This window comes from Chrysoperla carnea, chromosome 1 (genome assembly GCF_905475395.1).
Source record: "Chrysoperla carnea chromosome 1, inChrCarn1.1, whole genome shotgun sequence".
NCBI classification, from domain to species: Eukaryota; Metazoa; Arthropoda; class Insecta; order Neuroptera; family Chrysopidae; genus Chrysoperla; species Chrysoperla carnea.
The window spans coordinates 45383123-45404084 of NC_058337.1; the positions used below are offsets into that span (position 1 = coordinate 45383123).

General features: G+C 28.4%; 1 protein-coding gene across 1 annotated transcript in view; it reads right to left on the reverse strand.

Moving 5' to 3' along the window:
* The window catches only part of LOC123304934 (katanin p80 WD40 repeat-containing subunit B1), a 36748-nt gene that overhangs the window by 5056 nt on the left and 10730 nt on the right, over positions 1-20962 (reverse strand). Inside the window, exons 2-8 of the mRNA XM_044886488.1 lie at positions 14855-15227; positions 14526-14778; positions 14026-14211; positions 13478-13769; positions 11837-12735; positions 11313-11554; positions 10677-10751 (exon numbers count right to left, since the gene is read on the reverse strand). Of these exons, the coding sequence (XP_044742423.1) occupies positions 10677-10751; positions 11313-11554; positions 11837-12735; positions 13478-13769; positions 14026-14211; positions 14526-14778; positions 14855-15227 (2320 nt within the window). The remainder of the gene's footprint in view (positions 1-10676; positions 10752-11312; positions 11555-11836; positions 12736-13477; positions 13770-14025; positions 14212-14525; positions 14779-14854; positions 15228-20962) is intronic.

Genomic DNA, 20962 nt, shown 5'->3' on the forward strand with positions numbered 1-20962 from the left:
TTATTACAAAAGGTGAATAAAAATCTCAGGTTATCGGAGACGTTCGACGGTTTGACAGACTAAATGATTCTCAACAAGTGAAAGCAAACAATTGACTGAGTTAATTGTTGAAATACCATGCATAGACAGTGTTGATTACACAAATACCTATACATAGAGTTCGTTCAAACCGAAGTGGCACCGAGCAAGAGAGAGTGTATGATGTATATGTATGTGCACTCGTATCTACACTCTCTCTTGTTCAGTGCCACTTTGTTTTGAACGAACTCTACCACACATACATAACTGATAATCCCATATTAATCCATGCTAAAGAATTTACGCCTAATTTGCGAACTCACGTGTAAACAGTAATGTTTACGAAAAAATGTTTCAAACAAAAGCTGGTTATTTTTTTATAAGGAATATGTTTTACATTTAAACTTTTGTTCTATCTGTAACGGTTTAAAAGATGGGTCCTACGGACCCAAGACCCAATTGACCTATGATGCTCAAATACGAACTCGACCTCACTTTTTACGTCCTGAGAACGTTGTAAAAATTTCAGCTTGGTATCTTTTTTCGTTTTCGAGTTATCGTGTTGGCAGACAGACGGACAGACAACCGAAAATAGACTAATTAGGTGATTTTATGAACACCTATACCAAAATTTTGTTGGTAGCATCAATATTTTTAAGCGTTACAAACTTGAGACTACACTTAGTACCTTGCATATTACATATATGCATGGTATAAAAATAATTCTGGAAAAATGCAAAGGATATACAAATTTGGAAGGCAAACATTCTATAAGGCGTAGAGCTACGAGTAGATGTATAACTCTCAGCTTAACTTGCTTTATACTATTCGCTCCGCGCGTGAGTTTTGTTTCCATGGTAACGATACACTACTTTAATTATAGAATTGTATGGATGCATATATAATTGTATGGATTGCATTTAAGACTTATATTTAAAATTTAATATTCTTGTCTCACAAATTTAAATAAATAATTATGATAATTTACATTTGAAAAATAATATTTGTTCAATTTGATTTCTTATTTTCACAATTTTTAATGCATTAAGTTTAATTAATTCGTGTTTTTCAATAATTTTAATTTGACATTTCTATTACATTAACATGTAAACAATTGCAAATTAGTCATAACAGCCCCCTTTAACTCCAAAATTTTTCACTTAAAGCGCTGGCATCGATTTTATTGTCCCTACCATGACTACGCACACAACGAATAAATGTCAAAAAGTAAACAAATATAATAGGTTTAAGGTTATGTTTTAACTTTATTAAACTTAATTTTTTTATTAATTGAAAAGATCAATTCGGATTAATACGCCTATTCGGATCTGCTGAAAATACCAGAAAAATCGCTGTGTAGCAAGACGATTGAAAAGTGAAAAATAAACAATGGCAATTTTTGATTAATTTTGGTAAAATTTTTATCATTAATGTTATAGAAAATAAATTTTACTATTTATCATCTTATCATTTTTCTATTCGCACCGTGCGTGAGTTTTATTGGAGGCGTTTCCATGGTAACGATACACTACTTTAATTATAGAATTGTATAGATGCATATATAATTGTATGGATTTGAATTTATGACTTACATTGAAAATTTAATATTATTGTCTCATAAATTTAAATAAATAATTTTGTTAATTTAGATTTGAAAAATAATATTTGTACAATTTGATTTCTTATTTTCATAATTTTTAATGCATTAAGTTTAATTAATTAGTATTTTTCAATAATTTTAATTAGACATTTTCTATAAGATTAACATGTAAAGAACTGCTAATTAGTCATAACAGCCTCCTTTATCGCCAAAATTTTTCACTGGAAGCGCTGGCATCGATTTTATTATCACTACCATGACTACGAACGAATAGGTAAATTGAATAGTAACACAGTTAGATAATTACGATTTTAATATTTTACTTTACTTTTAATAATTGATAAAGTGAACCATAAGGGTTTCATTGACTTGAACGATTTTTTTTTTAATATTAAGCACATGAATGACAATTTAATTTTATACTTTTGTTTAAAAAAAAAAAAATAAACACTAAAAACAAAATAACAGGAAATTTGTAATAAAATTAGAAATAAATACATTTATGTTTAACCTTTATATTGTTCTGAAATGTTGTTAAAAACACCCCCTAATTTAAAAATTATTAATTATCCGTATATTGTCAGAGGGTTAAAGGTAGGTAAAACTAAAAGGGAGTTGTGACTACCACACACATACATATACTATCTATACTTATAGGATGTATAACACACGGTAAAATGTTGTAACATAAAACTTGCAATTTAAAGAAATGAGCGGAACTAGATGATTTTTTGGATCGTTAAATATCGTTTTGTTGTTGTGTGTCTATAATTTCCACCCCGGATATCAAAAATCATCAACAAATGAATATAATTTATTTGTCTTAGTCAGAGAAATCATTAAGTTTTTGAAAAAGATACGAAACGAAAAATTGCTTCGATTTTAAACTAAAAACGAGAATTTTAAATTCTTCTTATTCTTACTATGCGCTTTATTTTACTCAGAAATATAATACCTTTACACACACAACGATTTTTATCTTAACGAAATTGTTATCGCTGTTATCATTACCAAAGTAATGCATTGAAGTAAATAGAAGCTTGCATATTGAACATAAAAAATCGTATGATAAATTTGTTGTACACGACAAAAAATCGTTCAGGCTTAATTTTAATTTCCAAATTCTGTGTTAAGATTAAAACAAAATTTTAATTGATTTTATAATAAAAACAAAAAAAATTATTTTTAAAGTGAATAAAGAGAAATTAAAACTCTTTTTAAAGACTTCACTTGCAGTGAATTTTTAAAAAATATTTCAAAAAATTTCAACGTTAGTTTTATCATCCTGAATGTAAATATGTCAAAAATATCAATTTTTTATTAACAACTGGTAAATGACTGTCGGATAAAAAGTCGATCCGACAAAATATCGTAGCCTTTTAGTCCTTACATTGTTATTTTATAAACTTAAACAGGCTAGCGTAGATAACTACACACAGAATTTCCATTAAAAAATTTCCTTATATTTACATAAATGTTAATTGAGGGTTGATATACAGGGCGTCCTTTTTTTAACTTGACATATGCTTGAACTCGATAAATAAATTTCGAGGAAAATGCTTCAAACGAAAAATGTTAGTTTCAAAGACACATCGTATACCGGCATCGAATTCGATCGATTCGAAGTTTTCTAGTTCAATTAAAACAAACATTGTTTTGCAATCCCAATAGTTAAGACAGTAATTGATAGCAAAAATCTAGCTTTTTGTGCGTTTGTTCATTCAATTTGTACAAAAAAGTCTTTATAGAAAAACGAACCATTTTTATTGGATTTATTGGAAAATATTATTCGAAGAGTGCCTTTATTTCGCAGAAACAACAATACGAAATAATAATTTTAATACGAAAAAACAATTTTGGGTAAAGCTTGTCAGTCCATTTTTGCCTAAACTGTACGGTTTGCGGGAAAATGTATCGAACAATGGTATGTTGTTTAATCAATAACGACTTTCTAATTTAAAGTGTTCATCTATCGATATCAATTATAGAGTAGAGTGAACTTTTCATTGTGCTTGAAAACCTACTCACCCAATATTTTTGGTTGAAGAATTTTTATCGATAAAACTTATTTTTGGAGTTTCAAGCATATGTCAACTTAAAAAAGACATCCCGTATAAAGGCAGAAAACAAATCGATCCATAATTTGATACCTGACGGAATTCAACTCAGGCAAGCTTGAATGCAATTATCGACAGGGCAATAATGGCAAAAATCAATTTACACAAGTTCCAATTATCAAAATTAAATTTCAAGGTATTCGATTTATGCTCACGCTATGGTTGTATAGAATAAAAAAATTTATGTGAGAGCAAATTAATCAATTTTGGTCTAAATTCTAAGCACGTGTATCTCATAAAAATAGAGTCGAACAATTGAATTATTATATAACTTTATTTAAACTATATTTTTATCAATAAATTTATAAATCCATGGTTAATATAATAGCCTATGGAGACGTTATAAATAAATTAATAATAATAAGCAACCGTAAAATAGAAATTCTCTCATTTAACCCGTTCAACATTCTAAAATGGACAATTGGATATAGTCTAAAAAGGGTATGCTTGTACGTCGCCAACATGTATATAACTATGTACTAATATTACATAAATAGTGTTGGCATTACATACAAACATTTCGTTTCGCTTTACGCCATATTATCATTGGACAATGCAATAAATAAATAGAAAATGTATTAATACCAATTTCATTATTTTCTTTTTACCGTGGATTATAAGAAGGTTTTAGTAGACATAGAATTGTCCTTTGAAAAACATAACAATTTTATTATTATATTCAACTTAATAATATAAGTTTCAAAGTATTCCACGTCAATTAAAAAATAAAGTCCAAAAACTAAAACCCCGACGGCTACAAAATCACGCTCGTAAAAGTATGAAAACAAGAAAATATTTTTATTAAAATGGTTGTCCTTTCATCTGTCCGTCCGACGAAAAGAGATATCAAGCTGGAACTTTTATAGCGTGCTCAACACGAAAAAGTAAGGCTAAGTTCGTAAATGGGCAAAAATAAACAACTTTTGTTTGAAACATTTTTTCGTTAGGATCACTGTTTACCTATGAGTATTGCATCAAGTATACATTTATTTTATGTATGCAGGTATTGGTTTATTAATATTTCCACTGAGGAAGTGAGAAGATACTCTTATTACTTTGTGTGTAAGAGTGACTATCTTTCGTCACTTACATGACGTAAAAAGCAAACGATTGCGTAATCATCACTGTATATACATGGTATTTCAACAATTAACTCAGTCAATTTGTCTTCACTTGTTTTACGTAAAAACTTTTTATTTTTGCAGAAAAAGCTATGAAAAAGTCAATATCCTCATCAAATTTTATAATGTATAGGATCAAGCTATTAAAAAAAATAATATATATGGTTTGAAAATCGCTTGTTCAGGCTGAGAAAAAACTGTTTGAAAAGTAAATGTTAATACTATTTTTCGGAACAAAAACTTTTTTCTTAGAAAAGCAGTGGTATTAATTATTTTCTGCTTATTTTTGCTCCAAAATAAAATAATATACATAAAATTAGATATACAAAAATTTTACAAATTAGTAGTCACTATGGTCTGGAAAGAATATAGCAAAAATAATAATTTTCAAGTCAATTACAAAATACAACAATACAACACCAGTTGTTCTAATTGACAAAAATGAAAACAATATAAAATAAATACACAATAGAGAATGGTCCCTTTCTTTTGTAAATTTTTAAAATAAATAATTGTTAAAATATAATAATAGAAACACGCAAGTTTTTTAAACAATGTATGCAATAAACAAAAACGTATTTTATATAGTCCAGGTCCTTATCTGAAATAAATGATAATTACGGTCCATTCAGGAAGAAAACATAAAACATGATATGCATTGGTTCAATACAAGGTATCCCAAAATTGAATTAATTTTTTCCCCACAAATTCATACATAATTGAAAGAACAATTCATCTAAAGTTTATTTAACATTTTCTTAAAAATTAATAATTCCATTTTTATTAATTATTAATAAAAAACAGTTATATTTTTGAATAAATAAAACGGTAGTGACGTTTTAACCTCCGTTGAGGCTGTGAGCCAATCGGTTTCTATGGAAATTTGCGTTATAATATAGTAAGAGCCAGCCGAGAGACAAACCATATATCATTATTCATGTTATTTCATTATATCATTTTTCGGGGTGTTGACGTCACTGACGTTTGAATTTGTAGTTTAGAAAAAACATTTTCAATTATAAAATTACATGAAAAAATTTTAATAATTTTTAATAATCTTTCGAAACAAAATAGAATAAAAAAACATGCAACTTCTCTATTAGAGGAGCCTCTTAAAAAAGCACCAATGTAATATTTCTCAGTATCGCACCAACAATGGCATAAGTAGATGTGTCATCAAGGTCTTTCATAAGCTTTACCTTTCATTTCTATTCGCTTAGTGCAGATCCGATGTAAGTGCCATCTCGCATAGTTAATTACATAACGAATATTCGTTGTGTGCGTAGTCATGGTAGGGACAATAAAATCGATGCCAGCGCTACCAGTGAAAAATTTTGGCGTTAAAGGAGGCTGTTATGACTAATTAGCAATTCTTTACATGTTAATTATTATAGAAAATATCAAATTAAAATTATTGAAAAACACTAATTAATTAAACTTAATGCATTAAAAATTGTGAAAATAAGAAATCAAATTGCACAAATATTATTTTTCAAATGTAAATTATCATAATTATTTATTTAAATTTGTGAGACAATAATATTTAATTTTGAATGTAAGTCATAAATGCAATCCATACAATTATATATATATCCATACAATTCTATAATTAAAGTAGTGTATCGTTACCATGGAAACGCCTCCAAAATAACTCACGCACGGTGCGAATAGAAAATTTGTTTAATGTTCTTTATTTCATTAATATCATGTTTTCTTTTATGATGAGTTACTACATCATTATTTAAATAAGGTTCGTAAGAATTTGTAATGTTTATATTATATTTAATTGTTATCCCGAATGAAAAAAATCAACAGATTTCCAACAATTGTAATATTGCCTATATATTTTAATAAATAAGAATTATTTTTATAGTATCAAATTGATAAATTAACTGCCTCTAGCGTTGTATCTATTCTACATAATAGATAATATACAAAAGGATGTGATAGAAGGAGGAACATTTATGGAGAATTCGTAGTACTTCATGAAACGTCTAGGGACTGTCAAAAAAACTTCTAGAGACCTTTCTACTTCGGATTATTTTCTGTATATTATTGTATTGTGCGTGTAAGGCCATTATGGGGTTATTATTTTTATCTCCTAAAAAGGAGTGAATTTTTTATGAAAAATATTTCTCAACTAGTTGCGAAATCTATTTTGTAATATAAATAATTTTAAATCTATAGTTACGAAAAATTTTAGACTCAGCCGAAAGGAACGTAATTTTGATATAGGTCCTGTACTATGACGGAAATCAATCATTAAAATCAATTAAGTGCAACAACAATGCGTACCTATTACCTGCCATCGATATTACAACTTATTACAAGTAAAACTTTAAATGTTTCGTACTGTTTACGCATCAATGGAGAATATTACGTGTTTTTATTTTATCAATAAAAACTAATATAATTATAGTAAATTATATGAAATTTAATTAAAATTACCAGCAACAAACTTATGTGGTGTTCTTACATTTGATTTAAATCGCTTAACAGAAAATGATTTCATAAAAAAATTTTTTATAGTAAAGCGAAACACTCGGAGGTTAAATGCAACCTACAAACCTACGAAGAAACTTCATCCAATCCCGCCCACAAATTTTTTAGAAATTAAATAACATTTTCAAAACCAAATACTTGAAAAACGAATTTTTACTCAGAAAATTTATAAATAATTCGCCTGATTTGAACCTCCGAATAATTTGTTTCTATTTTTGGACTATTTCGAGATCAAAAACTTGTTATATAGAAATTTGTTTCGAAACATGTAGATTCCAATTTTCTAACAAAAATTTTAACTTTCAAGCAAAAACTTTATCTGTGAAAATTCATTTTAAAAATCCCTAACACCAAAAATTATATTAAAAACACTTCTATTCAATTTTTATTTTCGATCAAAACTAGTTGCTAAAATTATTCCTGAACAAAAGTATAAGTGACTAGAACATAAAAACATAGGCGTTTCACATAGTATTAAAGCTATTTCAGCTAAAAGCACACTCTGCATATCGGAACCGATCGACAATACAATGATTTTTTATGGTATACAACAAAATAATTTTTTTTCCTTTTAGAAAAAGAAAGAGGAATGGCTAAAATAGAAATTTAGAAAAATAGAATAGTTCATTTAGCATGTACAAAATTACAAAATTAATATAAGAATTATCACACCTTGGCATAAATGTTCACTTATTGCTAAAGATTTTATATTACTGCCATCTATCGATACAAGCCCTAAAACACAGTTGATACATTACGTATCTGGTTGAATATACACTAGATGGCAATACTTGAATATATGCTTGGTTATATTCTCAAACTAGGTGACGACATCTGGTAAGCGTATAGGGAGGGTACAAAACCACCTTCTTCTAACTTAATTTGATAATACTTTTGGTAACTTATTTATAGGCTTTTCATTATGTCACAATTATAAGCGCCACTGTCTTGAAAGAGTGGTAGTTTAAAAGTTTCGTACTGTTTTGTTTAAGAATGGCTGGAAAAGTAGTATTATCATCACAAACATTTATATTAGCTAATATATCCAACTAGCTGGACCCGTTAGTAATTACTGTCGTATTAATAATAAATTAAAAAACAATAAATATAGACTTGGAGACACTGGCAAAAAATTGGAAACCATTTTGTGTTAGTGTGACGAGGGTCATTAAGGTGAATTACGTAGTTATTGAAGGGAGGTAATGGTTATGGCGCTAGTGGCCGAGGCGTACATTTTCGGCGGTTCCAAACAGCCACCAAATCACCGCGTATATACTAATTGTGGCGTATCACAGGAGCGTCTCGCCACAGTATCATCGCATGGCTGTCGAATATGACATGTATTTTAGTGTTATATTATAATCACTACTTTGAAGTACGTAGTAAGTAGGGGCGTGGCTACATAATTTGTTATTTTAGTGATTACTTGGTTCGATTCCGGTAACAATCATTTTTTTATTTATTTCATTTTTGTTGTCTTGAACATTTCTTATTTCTTTTTTTTTATAACTACGTATTGTTGTAATTACGAATTTGTTGGATTGAGTTTGTCGATTATAGAGGAGTTGTGTGGGTTCTGAAGTTTTTAGCCCTAACGTTCAAAAATAGGACATTATTACAGAAAACGGAGATATTTAATATAAAATAATATTAAATTGAAAGTAAAATTAAATAATATTAAATTTAAATCTAGTAACATTTGATTATGTCACACCTAGTATACTTGATTGGCAATTTTCTCACATTTTCCGAGAAATCAGGCCGAATCTAATGCGCACTCGACATTATTTTACGTTTAATCTAAGAAATAAATCCGGATAAAGGCCAAACGGTTGCAATTCTATGGAACAATATGATTTTTTACAGGACCCAGTCAAAATGTTTGTATTAGTTTGTAGAACAAAGTTATATTGATTAGAAGTGTGCTTCTACCATTGTTAAATCTTTGTTCAAGAATAGAAATTATGACTTTGAATTTCGCTCAAGCTAATTCTACTGAAAAATCATGAAACTTGAAAAAACATTGTGTCATTGGACCTTATATTTTGAAGTAAACATTTTTTGTCTCGTAACATTTTCCCTTAAAAGTCACATCTTTTGGTATACAAATGATTGAAGAAGAAAAAATTTTGATGAAAATTTAATATTACCGAAATTAACGATTATTGTGTGGTTTCGATCTAATATTTGATTTGAAACTTATAAAATCTCTTATTTTTTACTATTTAAAAAATTTTTTGTCTCTTGACTTTTCCTCCTCACCTTACCGTTTTTGAGATATAAGCGTAATAAAAAAAATTCGCATTTTTAAGACAAAAACAAAATGGTCGAATATCTTTGAACTATTTGAACATTTTGAACCAGGTACCATAAAAAATCATACTGTTCTATAGAATTGCAACTTCAAATGCTTCATTTCCAACAGCAGTTTTGGACATGTCTAGACTATTAACCAAAAATTATTGTTTTATATTATTATTCAGATTCTAGAAAGTACAAAAGTTTAAAACATAATTACTCAGAATTTTATCTATATACCATTACGCAATATTAAAATACTGCGCAAAAACTTAATATACATTTTACCATACAAGTTCTTTAGGGTTGTTGAGGCGTTACAGAAAATAAAACTCCTATAAATACTAAAAGTTTAAAAGTTGTTCTTAAACTATGTAAGAAGTCACAATTAAATGTTTTTAAGTATTGTAATAAAATAAGTTACCGTAAATTAACATTTGTTCTTATGGGAATTAGTAAAATTACGATTTTCTGTTTAGTTTTTCCTAAATATTAATTGTGACTTTAGTAAACATCATTATTTTTTTATAAAAAAAAATTTTTTAACTTTTTATAAAAGAGTGAAGAATAAAACACTTGTTTCTTTAACAATGGTGAATCTTTGTTCAAGTCTAGAAACTATGACTTTTCCATAAGAAATTTACGGTAAGTTATTTTCTGGATAACTTGCAAAATTTTCAGATTTTTATAAAAAGTTGATTGTGACTTCTTTACATAAGAACAATTTCTCAAAATTTTAAGTTAATGATATTTCTTTTTCTGTCTTAACAACCTTAAATGATGTACGTAATTTTCTTTTTTAAATCATGTATGTATGAAAATTATACAAGGACAAGAGTAGGTGGGAATTTTTATGTTTTTTATTTATTTATAAATAAAAGGTGTGACTAAAAAATTCACTTTTAAGATGTCAGTTGCAGGTCATGGAAACACATCTACATAGTCATTTCCTAAGAAAGTTCTATAAAACGTTTAAAATTTAAATTAAATAAATACGAATAATACTGAAAAATTACTCACGTTTCATATCGACTTTGAAGCAATTCTTGAATTTTAGGTAAAATTAAAACACAAATATCCAAATTCCATAATGATCTAAAATATAATATTTAAGTTCAAAAATAACAATCGAGAAAAAAAATATTTATCTGTCCAAGTCTCATCGTAAAGTTACAACCACGTCAGCCATATGATTTGAATTTAGCTAATATAAACTGATTTCTACGAATGAAACATTTTTGCATTTAGCACGATAGTACAAACGTCCAAGATAAAGATGCCACATAATAAAAACAAGCCCAACGTAAGATGCGTTGTGGAAGCAAAAAAGTTCTTAGAAAATGGATAAACAAAAGAAAATATTTGTTTTTAAGATTCAGACAGTAAATAAAGATTGTTCTGTAATGAGCGCAGTCAGTCAAATGCAGAGGAAAAATTCTGTCGCCAGTCAGTTAAATTGGTGGAATTCTTTCAAACAACAATTTCTAATCGTCATTTGTATCAACGATAAAGAATACAAAGTTGAAATCAAAGTTGTTAAAGCTGTATGTTATTTAACTTTTTATTTTATATTCATGTAAATAGCGTTCAAAACTGTGGTTTGAAAGAATGCCTAATAACGTCTAAATCGAATTATAAGCGGATAATTGAACTTACGTTTTTAATGAAATAATTCCTAGAACATCAACAATCACAGAGAGATCATTCACAGCTATTGCACTCTCAAGTGCTGATTTCACACCTTTATTTTGCCAAATTGAGTAAAACACTTGTAACGAACGTGATCTACTTTTTAACACAGTCATCATTGGATCATGTCCACGCATTATGCTTCCTAAAACTTCTGCTTCTGACATATTTGACATTGTTTGACTACTACCCAGCAAACTGTTTGATTTCTATAAGAAAATCGAAATACGATATGATATTAATAATAATAATCAGAATTAATTTTTATGGCGGTTTTCTATTGTTTATTTTCTCTTATTTTTACGATTCAAAAGATTTAAAATTTGTAAATTCAGCACTGAAATTGATTCGCTTATTATATTCAACGCTAACAGTTACAGCTTTGAAAACATCATAATGGTAATAATTTTTTTATATGAAAAATAAACCTTCAAAAATGTCCTTCTTTGTCCTTCACAATAGAATACCACCTTAATTGTAATAAAACTTACGGGTAAAAAATCACTAAAATCTAATCCAACAGGTTTATCAACAGGCATTGGAACAAAATCATCATGATGTTTTTCATCTGGTTCTATTTGTTTCATAGGATACGAAGAAGTTCGATTTACATTATTTCTAGGTGTTACATAAACATCGATTGGCGGCGGGTGATGATTGGATCGTACCGGTTGTTTATCTGATCGATTTGTAAAATTTGGAATGCGTGAATTATTCGATGAGTTTCGATTATTTGTTAATCGATTACTTATTTCTTTTCTAGACGTTGGTGCATTACTTAGTCCTTTATTAAATGAATTACTTCGTGATTGTGTCGTTGTACGATTTATATTTACTTCTGATACGCTATGTTTTAATCCTAATCCAAATCCATTATTATGTGGAACATCTTTACAAGAATTTTGTCGTCTTATATTATTTTTTTGTGGAGGAGAGGAAGGAATAGATGATGGGGATTTAATTCGCGGTGGTCTAATTGGATCAGAACTTGGCGGGGAATCGGATATATCGGGGTCAATATCGCAACTTGGAGATTTTATTTTTGAAATTTCTATTGGTTCCGATTGAGGATTTCGATTTTTAAATATAGTATCGAGATTGGATAACGAACGATTATATAACGGTGTTGAGGTAGGTAATGAAGGATAGGAGGACGCATGATTTTCAACTGTAATATTTTCTGCCGGGCATGTTGATGGCTGTAATTCTAAACTGTTGCTTTGATGCTGCAAAGATACACTGCCACTACTTTGGATTTCTAAACTACTTAAAGATAAATATTCGGGTTCTGAATGTGAACCTGGAAGAAGTATTTGAGGTTTTGTTGGATCTGTTTTCAAAATTTCTGCTGGCTCAATAAATGGTTCTTCTGGAGGAGGTGTTCTCGCCACTAAAAATTATTAAAAAAATGCATTCATTAATAAAAATTATCACTAATATAGAAACTGTTTTTTTTTTATGTATCAAATAATAAGGAGCAAATGCTTTTTCGGAGTAAAATAAATACTGAGAATAATCAGTTCGACGTTTTAATTAACACAAGCAATGAATGTCATTGATTATATTTATTTTCTAACAATAGAAAATAGTAATCACAGATTGAAATAGTGAATTAGACATAACTCAATACATTAGTGGCCCAAACCATAAAACCCAACCCGAAAAAGGGGTCATTAGTACGAGTGCTACGCATAAAATTTTTATAATTCTTTCTAACGGCAATTCTAGTCTATTCCAATTTTGTACATTCAAATTTAAACTTATCACTATATGCCAATAATAAAGAATACAAAACTGAAACTTGTGAATAAATGGCAGAAGAAATAATCACTCTATCTTAAATGTATGACAAATTTGACTCCAAAAGTTGAATATTTTGTGATAACTAATAACTTAAATGCATTTAAAATAAACGCTTATTTAAACAAAATGTCCAGTTGACTTCAAATCGTTTTAAAATATTAAAAAAATCTGTTTAAATATGAAGAACTTATTATTTATGGGTAGAAGTGATTAATTTAATTTTTGCTTGAACTTTATTTGAATATTTAATATTTATTTTCATTTTATAAAAATGTTTATACTTCTTTTAGGGAGAATAATTCTTAATATATTTATGAAAATATACTTACAACTTCGATTTGGCCTAAATACTTCTCGATAATCTGTTACATTTGGTATTTCAGCATTTGTCTCTTCTTCTTGGTCTGTCCCGGATGTGGATTCTTCAATTGTTTTTACTTGTGGTACAGATTTAGGACTTAAACCAATTGTTTTCTCTCTGGAGAAACTTCGCCTAACACTTTCTCTAGTAAATGGAGAACTTGTTCGTATATCAGGTACTAATGGGTCTCCAAACGGTTGGAGTGTTTTAATAACTACTACATATAATAATACATTTGCCATATGAAAGGAAGCTCCAATCTAAACATAAAAAAAATTTATAAATTAAAAATTGCCTCTTGATTTTTACGTTTATTTGGGAAACGAAAAAAGATTCCAAATTAAAATTTTACAAAATATCTCATTAGAATCAAATTAAACTTTACTTTGGTGCCTTGATCCTATTCTGAAAAGCACTTGATTTGAAGAAGTTATTTTTTTGGGGATTGATGAAAAGGGATAAAATTAATTGACTTTGCCTTTAGAAATTTTAAAAATCAAATTTATTTGTATTTACCAATTGGTTTTGTGCAGTTGCAACATCATGTACTCTACCCCAACCGACTGGGACAACGTCAAATGTTCGAGAAGGCTCCCAACCTAACACTCGAAGTGTATCTGTGGATCCTGAATAAAGACATTCACCACCAGGATGGAATGCAATCGCTCGAACGGCACCAACATCTTTTTCAGATGATACAATCTGAAAAAATTTGAAAAATTTGTTATTTTTAGAATATAGTAGAAATTTTTTAACTTGACTAATGCAAATAGCAGTAAAATATATCTTATCGAACGGTTGTTAAGTTTCAAAAAGAACATTTAATGGGGTGACCTTAAATTTGATAATGAACTTCAGGATTATTATTAAAAAAACAGAAAAATGTTTTGTTCAATATATTTTTACGAAAATTGAACATATTCATCAAATCAAATGTAAAATTAGCAACTATTGTTTGATTTTCTATTTAAGATTTATTTGCATAGTTCTAGTCAAACTAAACATCCAGTACTTACTTGAAAACTTTCTAAATCCCAAAAGTTAACTGTACGATCTGAACTTCCACTAGCTAATAGAAATTCATTAGGATGAAATTCTACACATGTAATAGAATTATTATGTTCCGAAAATTCTTTTAAAACTCGCCCCATGCGAAGGTCCCATACTTTAACAAGACCTTCTTCACCACCAGACGCTATCCACTGTCCATCAGGACTAAATTTTAAACTGTTTACTGTTAACCGATGGCCTCTATATGTGAATATACAACTGAAAATTGAAGTTACAATTAAATAAAATTTGGAATTAAATCCAGAAAATTTATTTCAATATTATTATAACTTACCCTTTTCGTCTAGTATCCCATAATTTAATAACTGTGTCATGACTTCCAGATGCTAAAAAATCCCCATACGGATGAAAATCTGTTGTTTTAATACCACCCTTATGGCCAGTTAATGTACGAACTAATTTAGCCGCCTCCAAATCCCAAATTTTGATTGCACCAGTTTGTGATCCAGCGCATACCAATTCTTCTGAATAATTAAATTGCACAGCCTCTATTGGTGTTGAATGGCCACTCAAACTCATTATACAATTTGGTTTACCCACAGCCCATAAATTTACTTTTTTGTCATCTCCACCGGTGACGAGCACACGGCCAGACTTGTGGCCTAGTGCTAAGCAATTCACATTTGCCTCGTGTGCCGTAAATTCTTCTGTAATACGAAATAATAATTTGATTAAGTAACAAGTTATAGTAAATAGTAAAATAAATCCGACTCCGAAGATAATGAACGATAGAAACAAAGTACATATACATAAACGTCCTAAATTAAATAAGCAAATCCTTAATATTTAGTCGAAAGCTTCTATGGATTCATAGATTGAATAGAAATTCTTCTACTTGAGTAGAAATTCTACACCCTCATATGAATGGTTTGCACCCGATCTCGTAAAAATCGGTTTTGTATTTTTAAATTTCGACCTCATGTGTATTATTTCCCTAACTAGTCCCTATAACGAGTCAATTATGTGGTTCAAAAACTAAATTGAAATACGTTTTAAATGCCTTTTTGACCAGAATATGTTAATTAACAATAAAAGGGGATACATTATTGAAGTTTTCAGAAAATTTTACATATTGACTGCTTACGGTGCCGGTAATAACCGAGAAATATTGAGCGATCATTTCAGCTAAACGCAGTTGATGAAATATCTTCTCGAGAAAATTCTCTTAAAATCTTCTAATACGCTTTTAAAGATCTATTCAACGATACACCAATTTTGGCATGCACTAGACTAAAATACACATTCCTCAGTATTGCAGACAAAAGATACATTTTTTACGATTCTGTTGCAATAATATAATTTTTAACTAATTAATACGCACAACCCAACCCTTAATATATGTGTATACTTTACGTAGTTGACCCAATTTTTACTTAGTTGAATAGTTGTTATACACAGAATTGATATAATATGATAATTGATATATTTCAATAAAAATAAGAAATGATATAAATAAAAGCATATTTTCTAATATATTTGATTGATTTCATGCGAATATTTTTGGTCTGGATAATATTATTATGTACAGTATGTCCCATAAATCCCTACTATAACGATAAATGTCTGGTAATCGATTGTTTTCTTTTGTACTTTTTCAATAATCGATATTAATTTCTACAACTTTGCTTATTATAAAAAATTGATTTTATTTAATTTTACTATATTAAATTAGAGGAATTCCCAAAATTTAAAAACGATAATTAAAAGTGCACCCGGTACAAAAAGCCGAAGGATTTTTCGTCTTTGAATTTCATCCCCTATCAAAACTCTTTTGTGGTGCACCTTATAAACAATATTTTTACAAAGGATACAAAAATATAAAAATTGTAGTTTATTGATTTTGTATTTAATTTAAAAAAATAAATGATTCAATTTCATGAATGAATGAAATGAGTCAATAATCTATCAAAGAATAAGTAATCAGGATAATCACTTTTCGTTATAATAAAATAATGATAAATGAGTTTACAAGGTGTTCAAATAAAACGTGAAATAAGAATTTCTTATTATAATTCTTAAAAGAAATTTATATGAAGACGCAGTGCATATTGGGCATCATAATTTCATATACGAAATTCTTATTAGACATTATACTGCCGTGATAATTTAAAAAGCCCTAGCTCCAACCATTTTCCTAATGCTACTTTAACGTATCTGAAAATCTGTCTAAAACAAGTGAAAACAAACAATTAACTTGGCCAAATACCCTGTATAGAAAAAAAGGGTTTCAATGTCAATGCTTGCATTATTTTTTATAAATTAGAAAAAAAGTCAACACAATTATGATGGCCTTCTAGCTGCCATTTATTAGGTTTTCAAAAATTTTCGAAAAAATTATCTAGAACTTTTTTTCGTTTTTCGAGAATGTTTTACAAGACCACTTCGAAGCTACCTACAAATTTTCAACTCCCTATCTTTTATAGATTTGGAAAAAAGAGACACCAAATTTTGTCTTATATGCGTCCTCATGGGTCATAACAGTGATGATGTTTACGAAAAAATGTTTCAAACAAAATTTGTTTATTATTTTATAAGGAACATTTAAACTTTTGTTCTATATCTAACGGTTTACAAAATGGGACCTACTTTTTATGTCCTAATACCGCTATAAAAATTTCAACTTGATATCTCTTTTCGTTTTTTCAGTCCAAAACGTAATTTCCGGTGTGTTGGTGGGCGGCGAACGGACAAACCGGAAATGAACTAATTAAGTTATTTTATGAACAACTATACCAAAATTTTGTTCGTATAATCGACATTTTAAAGCGATAGAAACTTGGTACTAAAATTAATATACCTTAATATACATTGGTCCTAATTCCAATTTGGCATCCTTTTGGATGGTCCTCAACTTTTACACATCACAATAATTTGAAAAAATCAGAATTTCACGTAGATAAAGATTACTGTAAGTTTTTAGGAGATATAAAGACATTTTTAACATATATTTGACTCATTTTGTACCTACGTATCCTTTATAACATAATAGTAATAACAATGTTTGTTTCTTAGAATGAATTTAGGTTGAAAGAACCCATGTATTATAATTTAAATGTATCAACCTTTACACAATAGTAATTTTAATCTACTTCAAAACCAGGAAGGAGGTTATTCATATAATTCTTTTGAATACACAACTTTCCACCATAAATAATGTTCAGAAATTAAAAAAAAAAAAATTTTTTTCTGAAGAGGGCAAATATTTCCACCACTCAGTCATTTTTGAAAATTTATAACCCTTGAATAAGAAGAAAAAGTTTTACAAAAATTAAAAAATTTTTTTTTTTTGAAAATACAGTTCGAATTACACCCGTGAGGTATGAGAACGCTTTATGCCAATCATTTTTCGTAGGATAAATAGTTTATTACCGCGAGCATTGTCAACCAATCAAATTAGCCGAATTATAATCAAATTCTAAACTAATAACAAGGTACTTCTATAATTACATTTTTTAATGTTCTAGTTTTTTTCTATAATTCATGACAAATTTTAAAGTTTTGTACGCTATACGCGTGATAACGCATTACAAATTTCGCATGCGTATCTTAATAACTCTCTTGTTCCACTTGTATCGTAAATAGCTAATAGTTTAACATAGGAAATCTAAGCCCCCCACGATTTTACTATTTTTCTACGAATGTAGAATTATTTGTTACTCTTTACAGCGTTGGAAATATTTATTAATAAAGTGAAATTTGGTTTATAAGATTTAAAATCGGCCAAAGACATTCTTTATATCCGTTTGAGTCTTTGCGGAGAATGGAGATTAGGAAATTATTATTTTTTTAAAAATTAATTAATAGTAAATCTTGAGTCCATTTTCTAGATATTTTAAAATCGACTAATGACGTTCGAAAAAGCATCGCATGTAGTTATGTATACTTTTTAGGTATATAATTAAAATCGCACCATTAAAATTACAAATTTCGAGTAAACTATAAAAATAGAAATCAAATTTTAGGAAAAATTGACTTATTTTGAACATTAATATGGATGGTAGAATATTTTTCAATAAATTAAGGTAGTACTTTAGCATTGGCGAGGTTCATGGTTAACTACTATTTTTTTTTTAAATTTATTCAAAAGATCATAGTTCCATTAGTTAAGAAAAAAATCAGATATTTACCGCATCGTTTAAGAGATATAATTAATAAAAATTGCAAAATTACATGGATGGAAAATTACAAAATAACGTCGGATGATAAAGAATTGGCGGATTGTGAAAAATTGGCAAAGTTGGTCTCAAAAAAAAACTTTTCAATAGATAGAACACATCATTTTGTTTGTGCGCAAAATTGTAAAAAATTCCTTAGATTGTATATAACGTATTTACGAATGGTATAATAATTAAATGCTATCAAATATTAATAAGTGTAAAAAATAAATGTAATAAATTCAATTATATCCATAATAAAAATAATACGCTGGATTTTGTAAAAACAAGTGAAATTTACAAAATTAAAAAAACCCCCGACAAATGGTTCGGGTACGGAACCCTAAACTGGCATATCTAAAACACTCTTCATTAAATTACCTTTTTCTTTATAGCCTTTGCCAAACTGAATCGAACTCTTTTTTAGTTGTTTCGGATTCGGAACTCTAAACTCGCATTTGAAACCTAGCTAAGAACGCTCTTCATTAAATTTCCTTTCAAACAAGACAAAAAAAGCAAAATGGAATCAAAATCGGTTCATCCGTTTAGGAGCTGCGATGCCACAGACAAACAGACCGACATAGCGGCCAAACTTATAACACTCCTTTTTTTGGTTCGGGGTTAAAAATGGGTAAATTTAAGGTTATATAAATGTATTAAATAATAACTGATCATTGAATGTGTCATTTAAATTTTTGTCAACACAGCTTTTATACATTTTTAATACGTTTTAAATTTTATCAATAAAATATTAGATTGTATTATTTTAAATACAGTGCAACCTCGATATAACGAATCTGAAGGGAACCAGTAAATATTCGTTATATCAAGTAATTCGTTAAACTGAGGTTTGTTATATTGAGGTTAAGTTGGTCTAAAATTCGTTATAAAAAAAGTGTCGGAACCTCTCGCGACATGAATTACATACTATGGAGTATACTAACTGTCATATATTGGTGGGACTTTATACGTTATATAAAGGTTTTGAATTGACGAATTTCGTTATTTAGAGGTATTTAAATTTTTTATGTAGTTGAAAATTCGTTATAAAGAGGCTATTCGCAAAAAATATTCGTAATGTAGAGGTATATTTTATATTGACTCTTATGGACAATTCAAGGGGATTGCGAAAAATTCGTTAAATCGAGGAATTCGTTATATTGAGGTTCGTTATATTAAGGTTGCACTGTAATTATAAAACTCCTTGTATCATTAGTTGAAAAAAACAAGTCAAAAACCATTGTTTATTTGATTCAAGTGTTTCCCATCCCTAGTAATTCGAAACAGGTTCAAACATGAATACTCAAATAATATTAAATGCAAGGTATTTAATCAATTAAATGTGTTAGTTGTTGTATCTCTTGCTTGCTTGAAGTAGGTTACTTTTTTTATATTGAAAAGTTGGTATGTTTATTAATATGTCATTTTAATACATTGAACTTTTCATAGTATAAAAATTTAGGATGGAACAAACAAAACAACTTATACAAAGAACAATAGAATTTGAATAATTCATAATGAAATATAATTATAGGTTTATAGTATATTACTATACAGATTGTTCCAAAAAAGTTAGCATAACGCTTTATGAGCCTAAAATAAGTCAAATAAGCTAAGCTTACGTAAGTACCAAGTTATCTCGCTTAGGCGCTACATGACCCTAAAGTGGAAATTTTGAAATTAGTTTTTGATATATTTTAAAACATTTGAAAACGGATTATGTGATTTTGCTAAAATTTGAAAAGAAGTATGTTTTATTTCGCACAAAAAAGCATATATAATCATGAATAATGCGGTGAAAAAATTAGCAACGTCAAAAAAAATTGATTTCAAGACGACTGAATTTTTTATTTTTGTTTTCTCATTGAAATTAAAGTAGAATTGCAGTAATTCTGGCATATGAGCGGTTGGATTTACTGGTTTTACTAGTGCGCATTTCTCAAAAAAAAATGCGAAAATTGCTAATTTCAAAATCAATTTAAGACAATTTTTTTTAAATCGTTTTGCATACCCTTTTAGCGATATAAATTATAATTGCCGGGCAGTTTTGACGTTGCTAATACTGCACCAGATATTATTCTAATAATTAAAGAAACATGTTTTCAAGTTATTTTAGTGTGGTTGTAATTTGAATATAATTTAATTTTATAAATAATGTTATTTTTATCTGCCCCACAGAAATTTGATTGCTTTACTAACGCGCATCCAGCGTTAGTTAACAAAACTGC